The sequence below is a fragment of the Cyanistes caeruleus genome, chromosome 5 (genome assembly GCF_971803275.1).
Source record: "Cyanistes caeruleus chromosome 5, bCyaCae1.hap1.1, whole genome shotgun sequence".
Taxonomy (NCBI): domain Eukaryota; kingdom Metazoa; phylum Chordata; class Aves; order Passeriformes; family Paridae; genus Cyanistes; species Cyanistes caeruleus.
In genome coordinates this window covers 26,762,209-26,788,978 of record NC_141705.1, presented here as the reverse complement: position 1 = coordinate 26,788,978, position 26,770 = coordinate 26,762,209, and the positions used below count along the sequence as shown (strand labels likewise).

Sequence of the window (26,770 nt, the reverse complement as noted above, 5' to 3'; positions counted from 1 at the left end):
TGGGATTAAGAAAGTGAACGGTTTTGTAAGATCTTAAAAAGTTGAATGAACCCCTTGGCCTCAGCCAAGTTGCAGCTGGTAAAGACTGCATTTCACCAGTGAATCCTTGGACTCTCCCTAGAACATGCTTTATCCATTCATTTAATTTATTGATTGACAACAGATTCTGAATACCGATCAAGGCAAGTTCAGCAGCAGCCCAGTGAAACAGCTGGAGATTTCAACAGATGTGAAAGTTTTGCACAAAGAAAAAATTCTGTAAATCATCCAAAATTTTTACATGTTGTACAATATTTCCTTCCCATATTAAAGAAAGTAGGCTGACTGTAACAGTGGGCAAGTCAAATCATATATTCAGGAAGTTTCTTTGTCATTTTGGTTGAATTTCTGCTGCCAGCATCTTCAAATTTTACTGATAAACTCTTGTTCTCTTCAGCAGTGTGGGCAGACAACCAGATTTGTAACAATGACACATTGCCATTAGCTGTATCTGCTCCCATTCTATCTTTTTATCAAGGCATTGGGCTGAGTATAGAAGATACCTGGGAGAGAAATAAGAAATCACCATTGACTCCTTTGTTTTAATGGGGTTGTCTTGCTCCATAACATTGTTGTGACACATGGTATGAAGTAGGCTAAGACAAAATATTTGCAGTTGCTGGAGCCATCTTGATCTTTATTTGCTTTTCTACTAACTCACTGCATATTATTATCTGAATAATGTAAAATAAGTGAATAAAATGCCTTTAGAGCTATAAATTTCAGCTAAAAATTTCAATCATTAGTGCATTACACTGTAACTTGTTTTTCTCTCCTCATCTCTCTTGAAATCACGTTGGCAGGAAGCAACTGTTTTAGATCAGCAAGTCATTTCGTGTGCATGTATTGTGAAGCTTACACTCTCTCTGTATTATGCATTGCAGTTCCATCATTCACTAGACAGTGTGCAATATATTTTTAATGTAGAATTTCAATAATTTAGTAACCTCTTAAATAGAAGGCAAGGAAAATCTGCTCCAAGGGTTGTATTCTCCTTTCTCCTCTGCAGAACTTAGTGAATGGATAAGATTAGTAGGCTCATGGCCTAGGTTTTTTGTGTTTTATTAAGAGCTGACAGTACTAATTTTGAAAGGATAGTTCCGGTATTTTCTTTTCTCCTCCCATATGTGATAAGCATTACTGTTATATGTTATTTTTAATATCCAGTTAGCACTGGTATTATTCCACAGGTTTTAACTTTCCTTCTCATATAAAAGTAGTGGGATGGTTTCATAGAAATGCCCAGAGAAACCTCTTCACTTGTGGATTTTATAATTCAACAGTATGAAAGGTCAGAAAGCATCCCTTGTGGAGCAGGCTTTTATGGAGATGGGCATGATTGACCAAATCTGTCCTGTGATCCATGGGAGGCCACTGGAAACAGAGAGTGTGCTGTGCTGCTGCTATTATATGAGGATGTGTAGGTTGATATGGATGAGCAAGGCTGCTTCAGTTGATATGTATGAACATCTCCTGCCAAGAGGCTAAATTACAGTCAGAAATAAGCACTCTGTATGAAAAGCACATGTTGTAACTCAGCCCTTTGCCAGGAAGGTTTTGCAGTGGGAGCAGAAATCCCAGGAGTTTGTTGTGGCTTGCCCTTGTCAGCTCCCAAAGGAGCATCACCTCTGGTTCTGATTTAAACAACTGGCACATCTCTCCTTCAGGCATTACTACCTGGTTTGTTTTTACAGCAGCAAGATGGCACTGCTGGAGAAAGGATGAATAAGATTTTTTCAAATGCAGTGTGTATATACTGGTGTTTCTTTTTTTGTTCCTGGCACTACTGTGCTTGAGGCTGTCATTGGGATCTGTTGAGGGGATTCAGAATTCAAAGTGCCAATTGCTACTACTTCTCTCCAACCCAGACTGTGACGGAAATGATAATAATGATATCAGTAAATCAGTTTAGCTATGCTGAGAAGACTCTTCTGTGGATGTCCAGTGGTATCTACTGCAACCCATGCCATAGTTGTTCCCCCCTGCTGCAGCTTGGACCCTGCCATTAGACTGTCAGAATCTTGTGCATCCCACACAGCCAGTGTTGGGACCATGCTGTGTTCTCAACACCTGCTTTTTACCTGCATTGTGGGTCAAGAATACAGCCAAAGAAATGTGCTTTCCTTGGTGCCATATCTGTAAATTTTCTCAGTGTCCATTTTTAGATGACATTTAAATTTTGCATACCTTGACGAATTTTAGTGGATTGAATGTGCGCAGTTTCTAGCAAACGTGCTGTTTTCAGTTTCTTCCCTCAGAGGAGATTAAATTCCAGTACATTTTTTGTTTTATTCTTCCAAGGCATGAGTGTAATGAAGTTGGACAGTAATGGTTGCTGCATTTCACTTTTTTTCTGCTCTTTCCCCAGTAGCCTAAGTATCTGTAAGTTTGAAGGCACTTGCAGTTATGGTCTTTGAGTTCAAAATAAATCAGAAGAGAACAGACCAAAACAGGACACAGCATCTAATAAGATATACTGTATACATATAAACTTGCACATAATATATTGAGTTGAGAAAGCAAACAAATGCAGCCTTGTAGATCTGCCTTTTATATAATCTAGACTTAAATAATAGAGAAGTGACCCAAGTAAACAAAAGAAATTCACGAGAGGAGGCCAAGACCAAGTAACCCCCTTCTGGAGCTGATGAACTGTAATCCATACCAGATATTTGAAAATAAAACATTTGCTCCTGTTCCATTTACCTCACAACAGAATGTCGTGTCCTCTCCTCTCCTCTTCTCACCTCTCCTTACCAGCAAACACTAAGTTACATCCTTCATATTTTTGCTAACTCAGTATTTGCAGAGAGGTTAACAGTCTTTTTCTCAGAGAGAAAATGCATTTCACTGATTTGTTTTTTTGTTAAGGGCTGCTAATTGTTGCTCAGATCTTCCTGTGCTACATGTCTCCTCTGTTTTTCAAATCTCTAGCAAACAGAGGTTGACAACCAACACAAAAAATACCATAGTGATTTTGTGCCCTGTGGTGCTTTACAACACCAAGAGAACTCACAGCTGACACTAAAAAGGGTTTAGCCTGTGATGAAAGTGTTTGATTTGTTTGCATGTTGGGTAAAAGAACAGTTTGCTCTTAAATAGGTGCTTGCTTATTTTTTTGCAGTGTTACGTAAACTCTCTGGAAGCTACCTGCCAAGTAGGAATTGGCTGCTTCTGCCCTATTTATATTTTAAGAAAAGATGCAAGTTTGAGTCTTTAAATAGGTTATTCTGTGGGTTCTCTTGGCAAGACTTGAAAAACTCATTTAGTCTCTCTCATCACCATTACCAAGCTGTGTTTTGGTTTCTTTAGCCATTTTCCATATGGTTGCTCCTGGCTACACTAAAGCTTTGTCTTTCTCTTGCTTTCTATCAATTCCTGTTTTATTTACACCTCTTCTCTTGCTTCTTGCCTTTCTCACACTTCTGCCCCACTAGGTTCAACTATACCAAAGGATCAAGATTATCAGGGAATTGTGTCTTTTAACACTGAACAGCATGATAGCAACATGTTTCTTCTGTCTGGTAAAAGAGAACTGAACTCTTTTGAAAACATTAGGTGCTCTTGTGTTGAACTGCAAATAGAGATCACCAACTGTAATTTCAAAACCACTTGAAGTTAGTAGGTTCAATCAATCCATTGATACACGTCTGCTGAAGCTGCACAAGCTGTGTCCCCATTGTTGTAGTGGTGGCAAGACCCTATCTGCATCCTTCTCTCATCAATGTAATAGTGAAATAATCAGTGAAGGGATGATTCATTTGAATGTCTTGCCTTGTTGAAGTAGAGGAAGAAGAAAAGAGAGAAACTGGCTGACTTGATCTGTCAAGGACCCTCGTGGTTGACTCCAATGGTGCTGAAAACACCAAGCCATGTGCCCACTATTACCTTGCACTGTTGCAGCACTGCAAAACTCTGAGCTGATTATGTTTCTTACTTTAAAATTATGGATTAATGCATGAGTAATGTATTGTCAATTTAAGCTGTAGAACTTCAGCAAAACATGTGGAGCTGAAGGCTAAAAGCAAGGAAATCTTTATGGGTTGACCAGATTTGCTAAGACTCCCTTTATACTACTTTCACTTCAGCAATCTTGGTTAATTCTAAACATTTATCTGTTAGACTAAACATAGGTTAAGGCAGGCCATGGAAATAGCTCAGCTGAAGAGCTGACATCTAATCACAGTTTTATCAATTGATCCTCTGCCTAGTTAAATTACCATCTGGACTGATATTCTTAAAAGAGTTGCAAACTGCCCTACAAAACCCACTACAAATGGTGAGAATAAAACAAGAAAAAAAAATAAAAAAAATAGGGGTCAGAAGTTTTCTCCCTGCGTAATTCAATTCCTCTTGCTTAGTTGATTTGTTTTGTTCCAGAACCTTGCTCTAGCTGTTCTGTCTGCTATTCCAGTACCCAGACAGAGGATGCTATGGAAGAAGTTATGAAAACAGCCACATCAACAGTTGATTTTTAACCTCACTTAACTTAGTTTTATACAGGTATTACTCCACTGATTTCAACAAATTACTCTCTTGAATTTAATTTGAATTAATTTGGAAGAAAACAAGATTTTGCATACACAGGAAAAGTTCTTCTTTTCACACCTGTATGGCAGAGAGAAAGAATAGTAGAGATCCAAAAAATTTTTTTGAGAAAGGAGCATCTAACCACACTAATTCACACCATGCAGTTTTTAGCAGAAACAGCAATTTTAAAAAACAGAACATCCCTTGAGGTCATGTGGGTGAGTGAGTTGAAACAATATGAATAAAATGTCATGGACTCCAGCTTCTGCAATCTTTGTGACAGCCTCCCCCTCCCTCAAAAAATACACACCCCTGTGTGGGAGCTTTGTAAAACCTCAGACTGCACTTCTCCTGTCCCTTGTGACAATGGTAGTTGTATGACAACAGATCTTAAAAAACAGTGAGTTTTCTCATGCTTTTTTGTTTTGTTTTGGGGTTGGTTTTTTTTTTTGTTTTGTTTTTTTGGTAAAATTTATAACCCTGCATTGGCGAACACAAATTCCATGACTTTAACGCTGACCAGGAAGTCCCTTTGGAGAGACATGTTTTCAGGAGAGTAGCAGGACTTGGGATAAAACAGTGACCCACTGTTGAACAGTCAGATTTGCAGCTGAAGGGCCAGGGAAGGGTCCTTGTTTATCTCCAGCTCTTTGTAAGGCCCATGCATGCCACCACAGAAGGCTTCAAGTGGTTTAGGGGTGAACAGACTTGCTGCCTTACAAATTATTGAAGAAGCTGTACTGCATAGCTATAGGCTGAGGACTAATCCTGGTCCCTTCCCACCACCTCTCATTGACAGCAGTGATGGGGATGAAATTGGAATCAGTTTGATGTATCCATTTCACCTCAGTGTGCCAGGCATAAGGAAGCAGAGAACTCAGGTTTGGTGGCTTTTTTTCTGTTGACTGAAGGGAAACTCTGGGCTTACAGTTTCTTCATTCAAAATCTTCAGTGTGATTTTTCTCCTCATGTCCTGACAGTGCCTGAAAGTGGGGTGAGTGTGACACACCTTCCTCGGTCTGTCCCCATGCTCCTTCCTGGGGAGGCTGTGGGCACAAACAGGAGACAGCACATGTCCATCTGAGACCTGCTTTGGCTTGCTGCATGGGCATACAGTGGCAGTATTCCAAAACAACCTTGAGATAGTGTTTTGTCTCTGAAGGTGTGTTACTTCCTGCAGGACCCAGGAACAAACAGAATTTTGCTGTTTTCTCTGGGACAACTGGCCAAAGCAGGCAGACACAGGAAGAGAGGTGGAGTCATGGGTATTACCTGAAATCCTCTTGGGACATTCTGTAGATGTGGCTGTGACTGGGCAGGAGAGGGCTCATATAGGATTATCTCAGCTGCAGCATTTACACTGAGACATGACTGTGCTCGTCTTTGTCAGAGACAAGCAGAGAAACTGGATGCTAAGTAATTTTGTAATTTACATGCCTGTTTTTCAAGCAGTGTTTGCCATTTGGAAAGTTAGTCAGGCTTGGGCTTTTTGAGCAATGTTTTCAAGAAAAGTTTATGACTGTCTGAAGTATTATTCTGGAACCACCTATTGTACTTTCTGACAATGACAGCTCCCTCAGCACCTTTTTCCCCCCTCTCTGACATTTCCAAAAAGAACAGCTGTGCTGCTTATGGTCCCTTGTGCCAGGGAAGCAGTTGTTGATGTTATCCTCCCCTCCCTTCTGGCTGCTTTGCAGAGAATGCTTCTTCCAGGTCTTCTAAAAAAAGTCACATTGAGGAGAAATTGTCCTCACCCTTTCAAGCCATTGGTGAGTTGTCAGGTCCAGGCTGAGCACAGAAGTTCAGGTGACTCATGATTCTGTACCTTTAGCAACATGTGGATGCAGTGACATATTTAGTAATACATGGATGTTTGAAGTCTTTAACTCTTTTGTGCTTTTAGAAGATAAATGGGTGTTACTTTCATTCTCCTCCTTCCTTTTTGCTAGAAATGCTGAGGGAATAAAAGTGCTGTTCCTACAGTTAGGGCTTTGTGGCAATGCTTTTAACTCTTGCTGCTTTTTGTGCCATGGTAGTTTAAAGAGCCAAATGCTGTGTTGTGGGGACATTGAAAACAAATCCATAGTAAGCAAAAAGAACTTTTCATTACATATTAAACAAAGCAGACTTAGTAACTAGTTTTCAAGATGTGGCATACTGAGGGGTAGATCCTGTCAAAGAGACCCAGGGCTTGACCAATGAGGCATTTGGTGTCCAGAAGAAAGGGTGGTGAAGAAAGGGCAGGGATTATCCTAAAAAAGGTGGTTTGAACACACAGGGAAGTTAATCTGTAATAAAGTTAGGTGTGAAGTGTTAATGCTGTTCTTATTCTAGGATAGGTTCTCTGGTGAATACTCTTAAGCTGGAATGGGGATGTCTCCAGGGAAGCTATTCTCAGATATGTGTGTCTACACATATAATATACATAGTGTGCCTGAGGCATCATTCCACAAGCACCACAGTAATCATGTACTTCCCTGTTGCAGACAACCCCTAGGAAGCAGCACCACCTCTGTAAACTGAATGTGGTTAACCTTTACAGAACACTTTGTGCTCCATTTTGGAAGGTCATTTTAATGCCAGTATCTAAGTACTCAGAAAATCCTGCAACATGGTGCTGTAGCATGTTCAATTAGCTTTTAAAGAAAAATAATTTGCCATGAGGCTGTTTTGTTTACAATCACTATTTGTTAGGTATTTATTTACCTTTTTTCTTCCTCATTTTCTCTCTGTATTGCACTCTTATAAACACACAATGCTGAGTAACTGGCTTTGTCCTTCAACATTGCTTTGTCCATGCAAACTTGTTTCAGGGCAGTAAAGGAAGTTCTTTGGAAGATGAAGATAGGTAAACTGCCAGCTACTGGTCTAAGATGTGAAAAATTACAACAACAGAAACCCACACCACAATGTCTAATATAAATATTTTAATGCACTACAAATTTTGTTTAGTCTGTCTACCCATTTTTTTTAATCCTCATTGTCCATGTCAGGCTGAGGTGGATATTTTATAACCATTGGGAAATTTCTCATTGTATCTGTAAGACTATTCTCTATTATATGGCTCGTCAAGCCATCTACATTAACAGCATGCTGTGGTTATATTTGCATGAAGCAAGTAGGATTTATTTTACATATATCTCAGTCAGGGCTGAAAATATGTCCAATGCCCCCAGCATGGTGCTGTCCACTGGACACAAGTATACATTCCCAGCTGGAGATCCTGTCTTTTGATGATGATGATGATGATGGTTTGGGTCACCTTCAATGATGCTTCTGATGTGAAAATTAGCAAATGATGAGGCATGGCATGAGCATGCTGCTGGAAGTTAGATTGCCAGCTGCCTTCTGAAGGACCAGGGTCATCTCAGTTTGAAGAAGACAGATGCAATTATCCCCATCTCAGAGCTGATAATGAAATGACATCATTTCCAATGCCACCTTGGTTTTCCTTCAGGGAGTCAATCATTACTGCTAACAAGACCTAAGTCTACTTAAATTGTGACGTTAACAAAATCACAGCCTGGGCTGGAACAGCCTCAGGCACAGAGGCTGTCTGAGTCACCCAGATGCCACAAACTGTCACAGAGAATTCATGGTTTGGATTCATTTCAGGACAGGCTGTCGCACAGCAGCCCCAACCCATTTTGTGGGAGCAGCAAGGTCAGGCAGGATGTTCCTTCTCCTAGGACAGCAAAAGAAAGGCCACTGTCCTGTATCACCCAGGGAAATATAATTGCAGCTGATGTTCAAGGTTCAGGATGCCAAACCTGCTGCTCAGGTTTTCACACCATGTTCTAGGTGCCCAGCTGTACACATGATATTTATATTTTAAAACTGAAAGCAAGACCAGTCATTAGAGCTTGAATATTGAAATTTCCAAGGCTGCAGTGTTGTAAAAGGGAAACTGCAGCTTCGTAAAGAACAATTTGTATTTTTTTTATTCTGTTTCCAGTATTTTAGTTGGATGAATACAAAGTTAATGTGTTTTGTGGCAGGACAGGATGAAATGACTGCCTCTTATCCTGAAGGGGCTGAATAATTAAAGAAAAAAAAAAAAAATGCAGAGAGAAAACACCCAGTATCTGAATGGGGCCTACAGGGAAGTCAGAAAGGGATTTTGTCAGGGACTCTAGTGATAGAACAAAGAGTAATGGATCCAAATTGAAAGAAGAAAAACTTAGGTTAGATATAAGGTAGAAATTCTTTACTGTGGTAATGGTGAGACGCTGGAACAGCATTTGCCCAGAGAGGTTGTAGATGTCAGCAGTGTTCAAGGATAGGTTGGACGGATAAGACCTTAAGCAACCTGGTCTAGTGAAAGGTGTCCCTGTCCATGGAAGGTGGGGTTGGGACAAGATGGTCTTTTAGTTTCATTCCAGCCTAAACCATTTTATGATCTTATCTTATTTATACAATGCAAAAATAGCATGAAATCTGAAAGAATAGAAGTGACAAAGAAAACCTAAAGAAACATATAACCTCTGTAAGCTAAGGAATATGATCTAGCAACAGCCTGAGAAAAAAATGTTTAAAGGAAGGTACAGAGAAAAACCTGTTTTCTCCTATTTTTTTTCCCAGTGAGTACAATTATTCACTGGAACAATATCTCAAGGGATATAGTAGAGTTCCCATCGCTTAAGGTTTTCAAGATGCTTAAGGTTAATCACTTCAGATAAAAGTTTTATCACTTAAAGTTTTGAAGAGGATGTTAGATAATCTCATCTAGGCTTCCTCTCCCATGAGAGGTTGGACAACATGGTTTGTTGGGGTCTCTTCCACCCTAGGCTCTTCTATGATTTTATGGTATTTTTCTTTGTCTGGGGTATGCATTTTGTGTTGTTGGTAATATGGTACCCACTTCTGAAGGCATCTTCTGCCATTAAGGGCTTTCAAAGTTGAATTATTGCTTGCTCTAATTTTTGTGTTTTATTCCTTGATGCACCAGTTATACCCTGTGATCTGAGAAAACAATACACAATTTTCCAGAGAGATTCTCAGCCTCTCTCTGAAGCCTCTGAGCCCAATTCTTCAGCTTCAGACTGAAAATGGGCTTGTGTCTAGATGGTGTTGCCAGACTTTCCCCAAGACACTGGCTGGACTAAGAAGAGAGTGCCTTTCCTGTGAACCTCTCTCAAATTCAGCTAAGTCACAGCAGGCTCTGAAGCAAGACTCAGTTTCTCCTTCCCTGTGTGCCAGTTTTTCATTTGGATGCAGTACTGGTCTCTTTCTTTCTTGATTCACCTCTCTGGATAAGTTTCAGTGGGAGGGGCAGAAATCAGCTTTATCCCAACCTGAGCTTTAGTTATTAGAGCACTCCTGGAGACTGAAGTGTGAAGGTGTGAGCTCCTTCAGCCTCCCCTGCCAAGTGAGAAGTGACAGCAGTCTGCATACAACAGTAGGGAAGCCACACCACTGCTGTCTTGGGTGCTTTCCATGAAACTCAACACAACACTGCCTGTAGGGGGCTGTGTGGGGAGAAGGGTGAGTGGATTGGCCTTTTCTCAGATTTGGGTAAAGGAATACAGGTTAAAAGTATTTCTGATAGTTCTGTTATAAAAGTGTGTTCAAAAAAAAATAAAAAAAAAGAAATTTTCACAATTTTTTTGCAGCATAAGTGGACATTTCCTACTATGTGAGTTTTCAGGAGACTATAAACAACATTCCAGCCATACTTGTGTTGTGGCTGGATTTGGACTTTCTGAAGCCCTTAAATGTTTTTACAATGTGTGTTTATTTTAATGGATGAGCGAAAAATCTCACTGAAATATCTCATATTCAACTGGGTGGAACCCATAAAACACAAGCAGTGAAGATTTTTGCATGCCCAATGAGTCTTGGGGGATTTGTTCTGAAAACTGGCTTGTGATGTCCCTCTGATCCACCCTCTTTTAATCATATGTGCAAAAGAGAAGACTGCAATGCAGTTTACTTATAGGACTGATTTGGGGCCCCTGTTGAAATATTAGACATCAGATTTGATAAGAATATGGGAAACATTTGTGACTCTTAAGAAGCTACTTAGTTGAACTGGCAGAGAGAATTGTTGAAGACTCAGACAGGCATCTGAGAGGGATCTTTGTGGTTTTTTAACTCCTGAGGTGTGCTGAGATGTCCTTTCTCATGACCTTCCCTATGAGGAAGCAAGATATGTTTAGAGCGTGTACCAAGATGTGTTAGCATATAATTTAGATATCCATGCTGACCTAAAAGGGATCTTATGTGACTTTTGGGTCAGAGAGGTCAGAGACAAGTGCCACCAGAGGATGGCTGTCCACAGTATGCTCTGTTAATAAGATGGTATAAAGACAGCATTTATTATTTGCTGAATGTAGCTCCATTATTTCCTATAATTTCAAATTCCAGTGGACAATGTAGTAGTAAACCCAAGCCTTGGGTTGAAAACGTGTTGAAACTGAGCACAGTGTTCCCTTTTTATTATACCTAGAGACTTATGGGCATGTGTTACTTCTTTTTGCCAGCAGAAGCCTCACACCTGCTCTCAGTAGTGCTGGCTTGCTGAGTCTGTGACAAAGCAGATACTGTAATTAATTTTATTTTTAGAATAAATGCAGGCTAAGTATATGTAAATACAAAGTTTCTGTCTGTCAGGCTTTTCTGTCTGTAGCTGCAAGAATTCAGGTTAAGCTGATCCTGTCAGTCTTGTTAAAAAACCAACCCCACTTGTCCAATTGCAAACATATTTTGCTCACTGCATCATATGGTTTTTATAGCATAGGTGGGGACAGTAGGAGGGAAACACAATATTGAGATACTGAGTTCCAGGAGACTAGTTATACCTGTTGAATATAATCCGGTGACCAAGAGACTGAACAATAAATGTGAAAAGCATATGAATAAACAGATTGAATGCTTATTCTTAACATTAATTATATGTGTACCTAGATAATTAGAAAAATGTAGTGTATTGGATTGTGTAGTACCATGAGAAAGAACATTGCAGTGCCTCAAGAGTTCCTTTGTCTTCACGTTCATTATTTTTATCACAGATAACCTGATTTTAGCAGCAGTTTTCGAGCCTTTGTGGATATATGCTGTGATTTTCCTTAGGCTCATTTTTTAGTTAATGTTCTAAATGAGGAATATTTTTAGTGATCCTGCTACAGCTTCATTACATACTATCTCAATTCCTAATGTAAAATGGTTGTATTATCACTATTTTATTAGTATGAAGCAAAATCAGTGGTCAAGATTGCTGGATGAGTGCTAGTTTATTGACTGGTCTTGGATGGACTTGAAAAGCAGATATGAAGTTTAGAGCTGCTCATGGCAGTTCTTATGTTGCTTTCTAAATATCCAACTGATACACGTTACTTGTGATTGCTCCCTCATGCACAACTTCTGTAAATAAAAGAATGTACAAATATCACTAAGTACCTACATTTTCCATTAAGAAAAATATCTTTCTAATTTGTGTTTGCTCATTTTCTTTTGGAAAAATGTTCAAGTTTGACTCTTCTTTAAGTGGTAAAAGCTGAATTTTTTTACCACTTTAACATCTTAAGTATGTTTTATAGGTAATGATACAATACTGAAAGGTGATGAAAGTAGTTGGTAAAGTTTTCATCAAGCTCCACTTCTGCTAAAGTCAGGAGAAGTTCTTAGTGCTTCAGTACTTTAATACAGCACTTGGACAGGTTTAGTGGGTTTAAATCATGTATTATTTGTTGAATGCTATAAGTATTATTACATCAGTAAGGTTTATTTGTGCTCACCAGCTCAAAACTGCTAGTCCCATGTATCTCCTTTTTCTCTCTTATTTTGCTCTGAGTCTCCTAACCAAGTGCTCATAGGTGCCCTGCTGTGCCAGTACCTGAGCACCTACCTGGAATTAGAGACAGTGTGCTACCTCTGTTTTCCTTGCTTGTGTCAGCTGGTGTGAGTAGATTGCATGAGATATGTAGATCACTCTTTGGAAGCTTCAGTCTTTAATTAAATTCTGTATAAATAAACACTGCTGTTGTTTTGTATCACACAAGATCACTCTGGTACTGTACATCTGGCCAGTATCTTCTCTGTGATGACAAATATTTGTTTAGGAGTAATGTAGGCAAATTAGTTTGTTTGTAATCTAGGAGTAAATAATGAATAATAGACTGACTGCAGTCTTCCACCCTACTTAACTCCTCAATTTTGTAGCTCCAGGTCTACTTGTGCTCTACAAGCATTACATTTAAAGGCAGTATTGGAAAAAGTAGAGGCTCTAGATGCAATTCAAGGCTGTGCCTCATGTGAGCAGTGGGAATAGTCTGCTGATGCCTTTGTACACTCTTAGAACATTTGTTACTTGAACAAAGAGGAAAGAGACATAGAAGGTGAAGCAAAAGCAATATTCACAAAGTCAATTGTGAATTGGCTTCTCTAAAGAAGTAGTTATGATAAGCAAAAACAAGGTGTGCTAACCTGTAAAAAAATGTTGAATTTCCAGCCTGGGTGCAAACATGCCCAGTTCAGCTCCCTAGCAATTTACAGCTCCATTCTCCTATGTGTAAACCATGAAATCTGTTGGATTGCTTTAAGATTAGAAGTGGAAATGATAATTCCACCTTGAAGAGAAATCAGTACAGTGGTGATTTCAAATCATCAGTGACAAAATAATGGCCTAAAAGAAATGTCAGTAGAAAGAGAACATGATCTGGACCAACAGTTTGTACTTAGTCCCAACAATAACTGGGATCATTGCACAGTAATTCCAGCCATGATTTTTGTCTGCGATTGCAGGCAACTAATATTGTTTTCCAATTTCTTACAGTTCCCTGTTCCCATGACAGATGCGAATGGGACTTTTAAAAGATTTCATAATAGAAGCTCAAGATGGTGGTTGAAATATAACTTTCTGAGTTTTAAAGAGAAGGGGGGGAAAGTCTTAAATATAATCTCCTGTTAGACAATACTTTGCTAGCATACACATGAAATTTAAGCTCTCCATTACATTTAAGATTAAAAATGTGTTCCAAGTTCTTTCAACTCTCCTGAAAACTAGTAGGAAATATAGAGATTTCTTCCTTTTTTCAGTATGAACAGTCAAATATGAAATAGGTATTTGGTTTTCATTGAATGTTTGTTTAGTTTTGTTTTATATCCAGTCTTTGTCCATTGGTAGTTTTGGGAACTGTGGGGTCTGAACTCTGAACAGCAATTCTGTTCTTCATCAATGCAAAATACTTTCAAGGGCCTGAAACATGATGACAAGCCATGCTTGTCCTCCTGCTCAGCAAACAAATCACAGAAATGGGAGTATGGCACTATAGCTGATGACTAAATTGTAATTATAAAGAATGCTCAATAATTTTTTTCCTCACATGCTTAGAAAATCTTACCTTTTTAATCTATGAGAACTATAACTCCTTTTTCTAGTGGTGGACCCAAATTCATACAGAGTAGCTGACATGGAAATATAAGTATACAGATACTCCTGTGCACGTTCCTTATATAATGCACAAATATATTTTGTTTGACAGCACCTTAGTGCAAAAGCATTGTGAAAATGACAGCCCTTCCCTGGGGTCAGATCTTTACAGACAGGACAAAATACAGTTTTAGGCTTTGCTAGTAAGGTAGTTTTCCAGAATGTATTGAATTGTGATGTCTTCATTAATACAAAAAGTATGGAAAAAACCCTTAGGAAACTGTAATGGGAATATGCAGAAATTAAACTGAAGAAGATAAATATGTGAGAGATTTTCCTATCTTGTGGGAAAGAATTTAAGCCAAATAACTTTAGCTTAAAACAATAAATGTTATGAGGACCTTTATAAATATTTGGAGACTACTAATGCAGAAATACAGAACCACTAAATCTGTTACATGCTTTTACTATAGCAAAGGCCTCTGGCTGACAACAGAGAGCGAATAACATGAGAAAATCTCTCTGACAGCTGGACAGAGAAGCCATTTGCCTCATCTTAGCTTCTATCATAGCTATCTCTATGCTGACACCGAGAAGAGCAGTGTTTATGAAACAGGAAGGCATTGCTGATCCTCAGCCCTCCAGAGGCAGCAGGGATCATGCCACTGGCCCATGCTGCCCTCCCAGCCAGCCCTGATGTCCCAGGTGTCAGGAAGCTGTTTCTAAAAGGCTTTTGTTTACGGGGTTATTAAAGTGAAAGAGCAGTGGAAACTGGGACAATTTCTATTTAAGTGAAAAATATACTTTTTTTTCCCCCAAACAAGATATCGAGTCTCTGACACTGAGAGATCATCTGGGAGAGGATACCCAAGTACATCAATGCAAGGGTACAGAGTGCACAGAACAGCAGTGGCAAGCACCTGGAAATATTGCTGGCATTATGAAATTCAAGTGCAGGTGCAGATGAACCTGTTTCTAGTTGCCTGCTTAGATATGGGTTTTGCAACCTGTCTTTCAGCAAATATTACTGGAAACTAATCCAGAAGTTTAAGCTGTGCTTTTTATATGGCTTATTCCCCTCTTTATCAGTATTGAGTAAGGTTTAATGTAGGCAGGACCTTCCTAGCCATAGCTGATGATTACAGCAGCTTGAAGATTGTTCTTGACATGAGACAGTTCTTTACAAAAAGCACATGCTTTAAAAAAAAAAAATAAAAAATCAGGTACTTATGAAGCTTTTTTCCACATGCAACACTCACACAATAGTTAATCCTTGCAGGAATTCAGAATTACCAAGGAAAAATAATTTCTGTGAGGTCCTCTGGTCAAGGATTGATTTCCCTACACAGAAGAAAAAGAAAAAAAGAGAAATTTTGTGAATAGGATCAGCATCCACAGAAACCAATTTTCTGAGCAAGGATGTTACAATGGCATCAGGTTTAAAGAGCAGCAGGTTAGTGGTCACTTCACTACCAAAGATATTGATGTCTGACATCTTAAGCACCAGTATGGTTGGACTGGATGGAAGATCATGTATTTGCTGCATTTTAGCTTATATCTGTAAGACTGGGATGCAGTGGGAATTCAGGTGCCTTGCTTCTTTTTGTATTTGACTCCCTTTCTTGGTGCACTCTTGGCTAAAGTGCGATGAGAAGAGTTGATGTTACCGCTGTCTGAGGACTGATCAAGTCACTTCACTCCCTTGTGATGGAGTTTCAGAAAACTTTAGAGTTTAAGTGTTTGGTCTGAAATCCATGAGGATCCTTATGCACACACGATGTGAATGGTTCCTGAGGTGCAGGAATTGTCAACACCTTCTTGTGAGTCAGCTTCTCCATGTAAACCCCATCTCTCCTTTCTTCCCAGGCACAGCAGACACCTCTCACCAGGGTGTCAAAAGCAAGGTTGTCAACACCAGGTTATCCAGGGTGCTCCTTGTTAATCAGCTTTGGTTTCTCCATCATCGTTTCCACTGATTTAGTTTATGGGTGCTAGAATGTTCAGGGAGTTTGTGTAACAGGGATATGATACACACTGTTGATACTTTGGACCCCAGCTTGTGTCAAGACCAAATTACACAGGGATGAGGCTGCTTGCAGTGAGACCATAGCTGAAACATACTTGTCTACTGTGATCAGGGTTAGCTTTGGAGCAACAATGACAGCCCATTATGCAGTATTTTCTTACAATGTGCAATCTTAGGTGCTTTGTATGCATTATTCTTAATTGTATTCCCACAATGTGTCCACTGCTCCTGCACTAAAGCAAAACAGCTCCAAAACATAAGTGGCGCTGGAAGTGAGATTGAGAAAACACCACTGGAACTGGGCAGGGAAGGGTTCCTGCTCTGTTTATTTGTGTTGGGTCTGGGTCACAACCACTGTGACTCTTCAGATTCACTTTTTTCCCCTGTTTCATGCCCAGGAAGAGACTGTGACATTGCACAGAAGGCAGGGCATTTTAAAGAACACATGAACTATAAGTCATAGAACAGTTTGTGTTGGAAGGAACTGTAAAGATCATCTAGTTCCAGTCCCCCTGCCATGGACAAACATATGCATATATTTTTTACCTGTGGAATTTTTTTATTTAGATCACTAGAAGAGAAGTGAAAAAAATCTATGCAGTTGTCCTTTGTTACGTTTTGGCTTTACATTTTTTGCCTATGTCAGCCTGGGTAATTGAAATCCTTGAGGTCAATCTTACTTTCAATTCCTCCTTTGCTGTGCAAGTTAGGGATGCTGCAAGGAGAACTCTCTTTTCAAACCACTGTTTTAATTTGAATTTCAAATGATGTGGATGTGTTTCTGTTGGCCTTGAGTTTAACTGAAGGTTGTTTTCACAAATGGTAGGACCAAGTTAAGGCAGCCACAGGGTTTTGGATCCCCTTGCTCCAGTTCTTGGGATGTGCTGCTCTCAAAGCCTGGAGTACAGTCTCCCTTGAGTGTGAAACAGGGTGCAGGGCAAAGATTGCCCTGTGGCTGCCAGTGTTAATACCAGCCAGAACTGCAGCCCTGGGTGAAATTTCAGCAGCCACCACTGCTCTCAAACCATCCAGTGGTTAGGTCATATAGCCAGAATTTCAGACAGTAGCTATCTCCTTCATAAAAAAGGCTGTGGAAACAGAAGAAACTATTTTCTCAGTTTCCTGTATGCACCTAGTGACATTACTTTAATGGCATGAACTGTACAACAGACATTATTCATGTCTGTTTATCTCTCCAAGGTTTGGCCTTCAAATTGTTTCAGTATCTTACGGCTGCACGGATGTACTCACTGTCCAGCACGACTGAGAAGGAACATAAATCTGCAGTTCACCTTGGCCTGCAGACAGTGTTGGGTTCACTTTCTGCCTGGCTATGTGAATCAGGTATCCCACTCTTCCAGCTGCAAATCAGGCATTGTGATTAATAATCACAATGAGAGAGCTAATTACTACTGGCATGTAGCTGTTTTATGTTTCTCTCTTTTCTGGAAGCCAAATCCAACCATATGGAAAAATGTAGCTTAGACACTATAAATATGATTCCACTTAGACAGTCATCTCTTCTGTTTTCTGTTATCACAGCAGTGTCAGCACAAGCAAAACAATGAAAGTGAAGAGATGCTGTCGCAAATTTTATTACAAGTTTGAGGTCTTGGGACTTTTTTTTTTCTTCTTCAAGGACACTGTGTTAATCTGAAGAAAGAGGGCTTGATTTGTGTTCATTTATGCCTGCCACAATTATTTAAGAAATAGCTTCAGTGATCATACTTGAAGAGCTCTGGTTCTTCTTTAACTATTTCTGGCAGAGCTAGAAAGATATGCTTTGTGCTTTGTATCATGACAACTTGTCTTCTCCAATAAGCCACATTTTAAATTGTGTCAGTACTCTCTACATTCAAAGTAGCTGTCTTCTGTTCATTGCTGTTGGAATGAAGCTGTTGACTGTGTGTCTGCAGTGCAGCCAGCAGCAGCAAGTGAGGATTTCCACAGAAAGTGAAGGCTGTAGCAGCAAATGGCAGATGGGCACCAGGCAGTGATTGAATCCAAATAGCTAGGAATCTTGGGGCAGAGCCACTTCTGATTTTCATATTGATCTTCATAGAACCTACCAAATAAAAAAAAATCTGCATTGGAGAACCCATTCACAAGGCTGGTGTTCTAGTATCAGCCACTGAAACTTTACTGACATGGGAAAAGCACAGGCAAGTTAAATAAAATGAGGAGGAGTAGGAATATCTCTCATCATACTCTGAATCTCTGTGAGATTGTTGTAAAGCAGAGACTGTCTTCTGAGAACAGCAAACAGTTCTCCCCAAAGCCACTTCTTTGTGTTGGCTTTTTAGACTATTTTTAAACTATTTTGTCAAGCATTCATAGACTGGATTAGCAAATACGACTTTACTGAAAGAGGGAGATGTCAAGGATGGGTTTCCAAAGCACTGTGTTGAAGGAGTTTAGGTGAGGAGCAAGAGCGAAAGGCCTTTGTGCTTCTGCTTCCCATGAAATCTAAAGGAGAGCATCCTGACATGGTTTAGGGTTCTAGGGGAGTGAAAAAATCTGGAAAGAAATAGAAAAATACCTGCTGCAATGGAGGCAGGGGCAGGGGAGCCCTTCCTTTCCTTTTCTTTACTGTTGCAGTCTTGCCTTGCAATGGATGTCTCAAATGGATGTGATCAGCTTTTCACTGATCTTTTGAAGTAGTTGACTTTCTCTTCCATAAGAGTATTTTCTTTGGAGATGCCTCATTTTGTTTGTGAAAAGTTTCAGAAATAACTTCTGTTACAGCTATTCCTATCCAAGCCTTAAAGTGTATACATAACCCTTACACAGTTGCATCAATATGACAGAGTTTGGTTTGGGTGTGTTTCCCCGCTTTAAGATAAAAGTTGTCAGAAGTAAGAATGAAGTAAATTATGGTAAACCATAATCTAGTGCCAAAAAAGGTTCTAATTCAATTGTCTCATCAAAAGCCAGCATCATTATAGACATTAAACCACTGCTCTGAAGCTGATACAGAGAACTCTATGACATCTCATATCATCTTTCTGTCTCAAGAGCTGCTTCCATAATCATTTCTCTTCCAAGTCTTCTGTTCAGTGTACTACTTCTTTTGACACTTAACCCACTAGCGTTGTGTACTGTATGTATTATGCATTGCCTTTTGTGCATGCCATATATTACAAAGAGCTTTCTATCCCTAAGGGTTTCTGCAGCTATTTCTGTGAGTTTGTCCTACAGGGCACTTTCATGAAAGTCATCAGTTAGCCTCCGCTGTGAAGAAAGGGATAATAGTAACTGAAAGTAGGCCAAGCTCATTAGATTATGATTAAAAGGCAGATTATTTTTTTTTGTAGACTGAATGTGGTTCCAGTGGGTGGGCACTGGGCAGAAGTGGTGCTGGTGAAGTCACAGGTATTGCATCTTTGGTCAGTCTGTATTTTCAGTTATTTTATAGCTTTAATTGAATACTGACTCATGAACACAACAGTGACCTTTAATTTCATTCAAGTGACTTTCTTTCATGAGTCTTAAAAAAGAAATGCCATGCATGGTCCTGCCTTTGCTGTCTAGGATGAATCTAAAGCAGACAGTTGAAAGCATAACTAAGCAGTTATAAACTTAGTTTCAAGTTAGGCTTGTTTCAAAGCAGGCTTATAATTTGCCCCTTATAATGCTGTATCTTCAGCTCCTTTGGGAGCATGTGTTTCTCCACTAGAAACAGGGGATTTTCCCCCGGAAGTAGTTTAGAACCTGCCTTGAGGTCCCCAAGCTGGTGAAGTCCCAGGCTGGCCCAAGGACCTTGGCATGAGGACCTGGTCCCAGCCCATTGGTGGGAGCTCTGTACTCCCTGCATAACTCTGGTGAGGCTGCAGAGTCAGTGGGACCCCCTATCCCCACTTTCACCTCTTCCTCTGTCAAGACAATGACCTGCCTATTTTAGTGTCTCAACTGAGCTGGAGTAGCAGGGTTGGCAACTTCATCTCTGTGGCTGAATTTGAAAACAATTCATGAGATGCAGTCCAAGTAGTAAATCATCTGTACAGGCACTGTGTGGGGTCTAGGTTCCTGCAGCCCACGGGTGCTCAGCTCCCACCTGCAGCCCTCTCTTTACTGTTTGCTCTGGTCTCTTCAGACACAGTGCAGTGCTCCACATGTGGCTGCCTTGGTGGCTGGGAGGGTTTTTCAGGAGGCGGGACTGGGTAAGGTGCCTTTTATTTCACTAGCAAACCCAGAAAAGCTGTCAGGCCTCACCCTCCTCTTCTTTGTCAATCAGAAGCAAGTAGGAAATTACAGACTGTAGCCTCTGTCTTAATTAGCGTCCTGCTATTCTTGTCCTCTTGCATCCACAGTAACTATTTATACACATAAGACTACACACAAGCCCGAGGCTCCCTATTTTTCCTTGACCAGCAGTACTCTTCCTATGTAAGGTGGTAACTCATCTCTTTTGAAACATACACTGGCATTTTTCCTGCTTGTTAATCATCCATATTTCACTGGTCACCATGATCATCACAGGTTGTACTCCAAGTGATTCCTTGGAACCAGATGATTTCCATGAGTACTCAGCATTTAAACACAACTTGCTATCATGTCTCTCTTTCCCTCCTTTCTCCTTAGATGTAAAGGAGCATCCCACTATGGCCTTACCAAGGAACGGAAGAGGCGTTCCCAGGACTGCTCTCCAGACCACGGCTCCAGCTTAGCAGTAGCTGCCCTGGGCCCTGAGCTCTCAGCAGCTGCGGCCATCGCCTTAATGACAGATGAGCCAGGGCTGGTGAACCCAGCCTTCAGCCCCACCTCAGAGGACAGCCAGCTGGGGAGCAGCCCCGGAGACCTGCACCGCAGCAACCGGAACAGAAGTAAGAGCCAACAACGGTGGCTTCGGAGCCTGTTAGCCCCTTGGAACATTTGTTTTTCTGTTAAATATATGTCACTGGAGGATTAAAAAAATATAAATAAAGAAAAAGGGGTGGGGGAAGTGAAAGCTTTCATTTTACATGGTTTATCAAATTGTGCACTCGGTGACCCAATGGATTTGAGGTGAAAAAAAAATGGCTTGGCCTTGGGCAGAATCAAGCTGAAGATGGACTAGCTGCACACATGTAAACTGAAAATCTTTAGAAAGATTATTTAGGTAAATCAGCTCAGTTGAAAGACTAAATGTTATGTGTGATGGGCTGGGAGATGGTGTAGCTGGGTAATGTCTCCACTAAAACTTGGTGGCGCAAGTAACCCCCACAGGCATGGGCACCTACCCAAAATCCTGTTTTGCCTTTGCCAAGTATTTTCAGAAAAAAAAATCCTTAAGAATTGCCCTAGGAGTTTGGGAGACGTCTGCCAGCTTCTCGGGAAGGTGCAGTTTGGAGGAACTGGTCCTGCTGAAATAGCAACAGTCAGGGACAAGCTGCATCAGGAAACTTTGCCTTGATCTTTCACCTTGTGACACTGCACCTGTCTCTGATGAGTGTCATGTGTGATGGCCTGGCCAAAGCCAGAGTCAGAAGTGTTTATGGTGAGTTCAAAGCATGTATTTGAGGATTCTGAAGCTAAAATGGAAAGCCCACTTTGTGTGCCGCCAGTTGCATGTTGGGAAAAGGGATGAATGGATAAAGAAAGTCTAGGAAATGAGAAGCATTATCCTTTTGTTGTGCCAGGGTTTGGAGAGGTGAGGAAAGGAAGGGTGCAAGAAGAGAGCACCAGAATCTCAATAAATTCTGTCAGTTTTATTGAGTGTAGAGGCCACAGTCTGGTTTCAGGGAATGTTGTATTATTAGATTACAATATTTGGCTAGCATGCAGAGCTGGAACAGACAGAACAGCAACAGCCATGAAGATATCTTTGGCAGGATGGAAAAGAGCAACATTTTTTGAAAGTATTATGACTTTTGTTTTGTATTGCCTTACCTGAGTCAGAATATGTGAATTTTTTGATCCCTCCCACCTGATAATATTTGAATTTTTTTACATTAAATAGTTGGCAGTCATTTGTGGCTTTAGAAGCATTGCAAGATTTTGAGGCAGTAGTGGGGATTTTTTTCAAGAAGTTTTTATTAAAAAACTTGCAGCTTTTTTTGGTCAAACATGTGTAGCTTAGGAAGGGTGGTGCTTCTTCCTTTTATATGTATTTTTCACAGAATTGCTGCTGATTCTGTCTTGTGGAGGACTATTCTTTTTAAGGGTACCACACTCACAGGAGATTTCTCCATGTGGTTGGCAAAACAGACAGGAAGGTCACAATTTGAGGGTGTGGGGCTGAGTAGGGTGATTGTACCCAGATTCAGATGGGTGCAGCCTTGAAGTATCAGCAGGACTCAGGGGAAAAGGTGAAGTACTGTCAGCCCTGACTTTGATGTTACATCCCATCACATGCCAAAGGCTGTAGAAATGCTGCGGTCCTAGACCTGAACTGCTGAACTGTATTGATTTGGTTTCTTCCTGCTGTTGCAGCTCGACACTTTGAACGTTCCACTATAAGAAGCAGATCTTTTAAAAAAATAAACAAGGCATTCAGTGTTCTTCGAAGGACAAAAAGTGGAAGTGCCGTTTCCAACCAAACTGACCGGGAGAGGGAGACTGTTGGAAATTCTGCTGCTGGAGAGGAAGGTAATGTTTTGTTCATCTTGTGTTATCACTTAAAATGGGGTAGGGGGCTCTATCCACGTGGGAACTGGATATCCATAACTGATGTGCCTTTCATCTGGTGGGCTGTGCATGATTAAAACAAACAGACCAGAAAATGCAATATTTCCTTATTTTCTTCTTTCAAAAGATGTCACTGACTGGCAGGCAAGAGTGTTGCTGGGGTGTGAGGGATCTCACACAGGGCTGTTCTGGTAACAGCCTGCATGCTATGGCCAGCCCTGTATCTAGCCCACGGGATGTGGGATCTGGGCATCTGGGATCTGTTACTGGAGCTGTCATTGATTTGCTCTGTAATTTTGTTCAAGTCTCTTCACTGGCATGTGCCTGTCCCTCTAAAGCAAATGGATAACAATAATCATACTTTAGAGGAACTTAATGAGTTTTGGCTAATGTTTATGAAGCACTGGGAATTCCCAATGGGAGTATGGTATGAAAGTGCAAAGTACTGTAATTATTCCAGCATTTTTGTGGGCTCCTTTATTACCTCAGCCAGGAAGGTGATGAAGAATGCTGTGCTCTTAAACAGCAGGGAGAGGCAAGTTTTTCTGATGTATGTCAGGGATGAGGGGTCTGGCAGGTAGTAACACTTAACATTTGGCATTCTCAAAGCAATAAGCAAATGTTACTAATTGGTTTGGACCATAATTATGAAACCAACAGTGGCATTCATGCATCAAGAGGAAGTGATGATAGAGTGGGAATCAATGCCTCAATCAAGGTCTTCACTAAGCTTATTATTAATCCTTTGCTTGATGCCTCATGTCTCCTCCCAGATCAAATGTTCAGGATGCAGGCTTTAAGAATACAGAAGATCCAACTTCTTTTTGCTCTGTATTCAAGTTCTCATTGAAACATGCACAAAATAAGCACAAAAGGCTGCCAAATGCTACTTTCAGGCATCATTGTGATGCCATTGGGAATAGTGGTGAATCAGAGAACCATGTTCAATATTCTGCTTTATTTGCTTATACCTTCAGGAGAGTTTCACTCTGTTACTCTGTTCTTGGTACTTATTCTCCTACTTCACATATTTGCTGATAGAGCTGAAAAAAGGCCTGGTAATTCAAAATCATAAACCTTTTCCATAAAAGGAATGTGAATATACTCCTTGATCTGGAAACATAATGAATAATTGTATTATATTTTAAATAATTTTAAATAATTTTTATTATTAAAAATAATATTGTATTTTTTTCTCCAAGTGAAATTCTGCGTGTAAATTGTTTATATCTCTGTTTGAGCAGGCAGATATATTTCTCATTCCATAGCAACTCTTCAATCCACTGTAAGCAAAAGCTTGCCGTTTTTTAGAATGAGAGAAATGCTCCATGCTTCAAGTTTATATTTTTCAAAATACATCTCTTCAGGTTGACATACCAGACCACTTTCTACCTAGACATATAGCTGATATTAGTAATAGTTCCACAGAAAACTTGGCTTCATGTCCAGAGTCTGCAGATGATCTGGATGTCAACAGCACCTATCAAGTAGCCCAGTGCAATCCAGATGTTAACAGAAAAGTGTGAAGATGATACTGATCTTCACATTTCCAGCAAATGAAAAGCATTGTTGTCTCTGTAAGGGATGTATAATGGCAATCACTCCAGGGCCCCACTGACAGTGTCAGGATTGTCGTTCTCTCCTTGGCTCTGCTTGTGGTTTCATTCCTCTGCACTAAGCACGCCTGTAAACTTCCAAATGTATTCTGCTGCACTGGAAAAACCAGGTAGGCATATAATTACTTAATAAGCAGTTACTCTTAAGCATGAGATCACAGAAGCTGGGTAGCTAAATTACTTTACTAATTACATTTTCAAAGAATGCATTTTGATTACACAGTTTTGGAATCTGGTCTTTAAAAATATGCAAGCAAGTAACTTGAAGCAATACAAATGCAACTTAAACAAAGATTTCTATTCAGTCCTTTGCAACAGGTGCTTTGTGTATGGCAACTCAAATGCTTTCTCAGTTTCTTCTTCTTGGAGGAAGAAATGAATGTACTTCTTTTTGTAGCAGTTATCATCATTCTGCCAGCTGGGGTTGGTTTTCTTCCCCAGTTGTGTATGTTTTCTTCTTTTATTTATTTTTTCTAAACCTCAGCTGCTCTGAGCAGTCTGCAGCTAGCATTCTGATTAGAGCTGTTGATCTGTCTTTAGGAATAGCTGCCGTATGCACTGCCCTGTGCTCACTTAAAGTCTTGTCTATTGAAGAAAAGGGAGCCCTGCATGTCTGTCTTACCATTGCCACTCTCCTGGGAATGGGGGTACACCTGTGGGGTGAATGATATAGCTCCTGATTTCAGATGTCCCCAAGCACAGTGGGAAAGCTGCTGCTGCTGTTTTGCCCAAAGTTTCACAGGTTTGGGTCTGGGACCGTCTGAGAACACACCTCAGCCATGATTCATTGCCCCAGGAGAACAGACAGCACCTCACCAACTCTCTGGTGACCGCTTTCCTCACCAGGTTTAGTCAGTGCATGAGAGGAATAAAGCTGAGACTGTACCAGCCTCACTATGAGGACAGAGTGATATAAGCCCCTTCTTGATGATAACCTCTTCTTAATAAAGGAGAGGTAAGATCATCTAGCAAAGCTCAATGTATAATTCATCTGACAGTTTCCAGAATGCCCCATCTTAATTCACATGTCTCTGTTTAATATGTTTTGCCTGTATTTTGGTCAAAGGAGCTCTGAGAATGAACACCTTAACGAGTAACCATGTATTAGCCGTCAGCAACCCTTCATGCAGAGTGTGTAGGTGCCTTTAATCTGAAGCTGCTCTGTTTGTTGAGTCAGTGCTCAGTTGCAATATGACTGAGAGAACAAGACAAAATAATAGTTTCTGATGAGGGAGAAAAAACATTCAAATTCTTAACTTGCAGCTGAATCTAGTACTGGTTTTGGAAAATTCTTTGACTCTCAAGGACATTGTGAAATATGATGTACAATATCAAACGTGTTTCTGTTATAATTACAGTAGAGAAATAGTTACAGTCTAACGCTATCTTACACCTGGAGCTGGAAGCCATCCTGAACTGTGGAGATTACTTCACAATTTATGCTTATATCCTGTGCTTTGATTTGTCTAAACAATATTTTATGTTCTCAATTTGGATTTTAATGATTCAGGTTTTCTTTGTTTCTCTGTTTTTGTGACATTTTCAGTAGAGAATTGTTAAATGTCCAAATCAAAGGAAATGTTAGAGGTGAATGAAAAGTACACACACTAATGAGAAAATATTTTGGAGGAAAGAACTGTTAAGATTTTCTCATTTTTAATTCTTTGTTATTTGTAAAATCCCATGCAAAGAAATATTTGTCTGTAGGCAGTACCCAAGCTTGTGATAGTTATCTGAGAGCAATTTCATTGACAGTATTTACAGCTACAAATAGCTTTCCAGGTCTAAAGTAGAAGTTTAGAAAGTTCAGAAAGTTTAAAAGAATGAAATCTTCATTATGAGATGTGAGGGAAGGTGACAGGGACATGCTTATGGCACTGATGCATTTAAGATGTAATATCTTCTGACGAGATCTACTAGTGTAAGTGACCTTGACAATCTACTTAAATGATAAAATATCTCCAAGCAAAGACATCTCCAGCTTTGTTATTCTTATTTGTATCACTGTGCTCTTAGTTTGGCTTTACACTTTAAATTCAGGTCCAAGAAAGAATATATATCTATATATACACACACACACATATATATATATATATACACATATATGTATGTATGTATGTATGTATAATATATACTCTTTACTCAAACTGATCTACAAATATGAGTTGTAAATCAGGTAATGATTTAGGAGGAAAGAATTTGCAGGTACAATTGAAAAAACCTCCATGCAGTTTTGGAGTAACAGAGCTGTTGTTTTGACTTTCGAAAACATTCATTAATTTCATTTTGCAGTCAAGCCATTGTAAAAGAAACTTAATTTAGGATTGCTTGGGGATGGCAAATGTCTTTCAAAATCAAACTCAGTCTCATAGTGGATGCAGTTCTACCATCTGTTATTGCTTTGCAGCAGTCAAGACCAAGGCAGCCCCAACAGGCACTGGCAGAACCACAGAACAGGCATCCCTCTTGTACTGCTCAGTGTGAACCCTGCTGTATTTTTGATAGATAGATAGATAGATAGATAGATAGATAGATAGATAGATAGATAGATATTATAAATACTTCAGTGTTTGGAAAAGTGCA

General features: G+C 40.0%; 1 protein-coding gene across 14 annotated transcripts in view; it reads left to right on the top strand.

The window, feature by feature from the left end:
* LNX1 (ligand of numb-protein X 1) overlaps positions 1 to 26,770 on the top strand; it is a 120,366-nt gene that overhangs the window by 64,950 nt on the left and 28,646 nt on the right. For all 14 annotated transcript variants that reach the window (XM_023925221.2, XM_086891201.1, XM_023925222.2 and 11 more), the window contains 2 exons: positions 20,547 to 20,788; positions 22,377 to 22,532. In XM_023925221.2, coding sequence (XP_023780989.1) covers positions 20,547 to 20,788; positions 22,377 to 22,532 — 398 coding nt within the window. The remainder of the gene's footprint in view (positions 1 to 20,546; positions 20,789 to 22,376; positions 22,533 to 26,770) is intronic.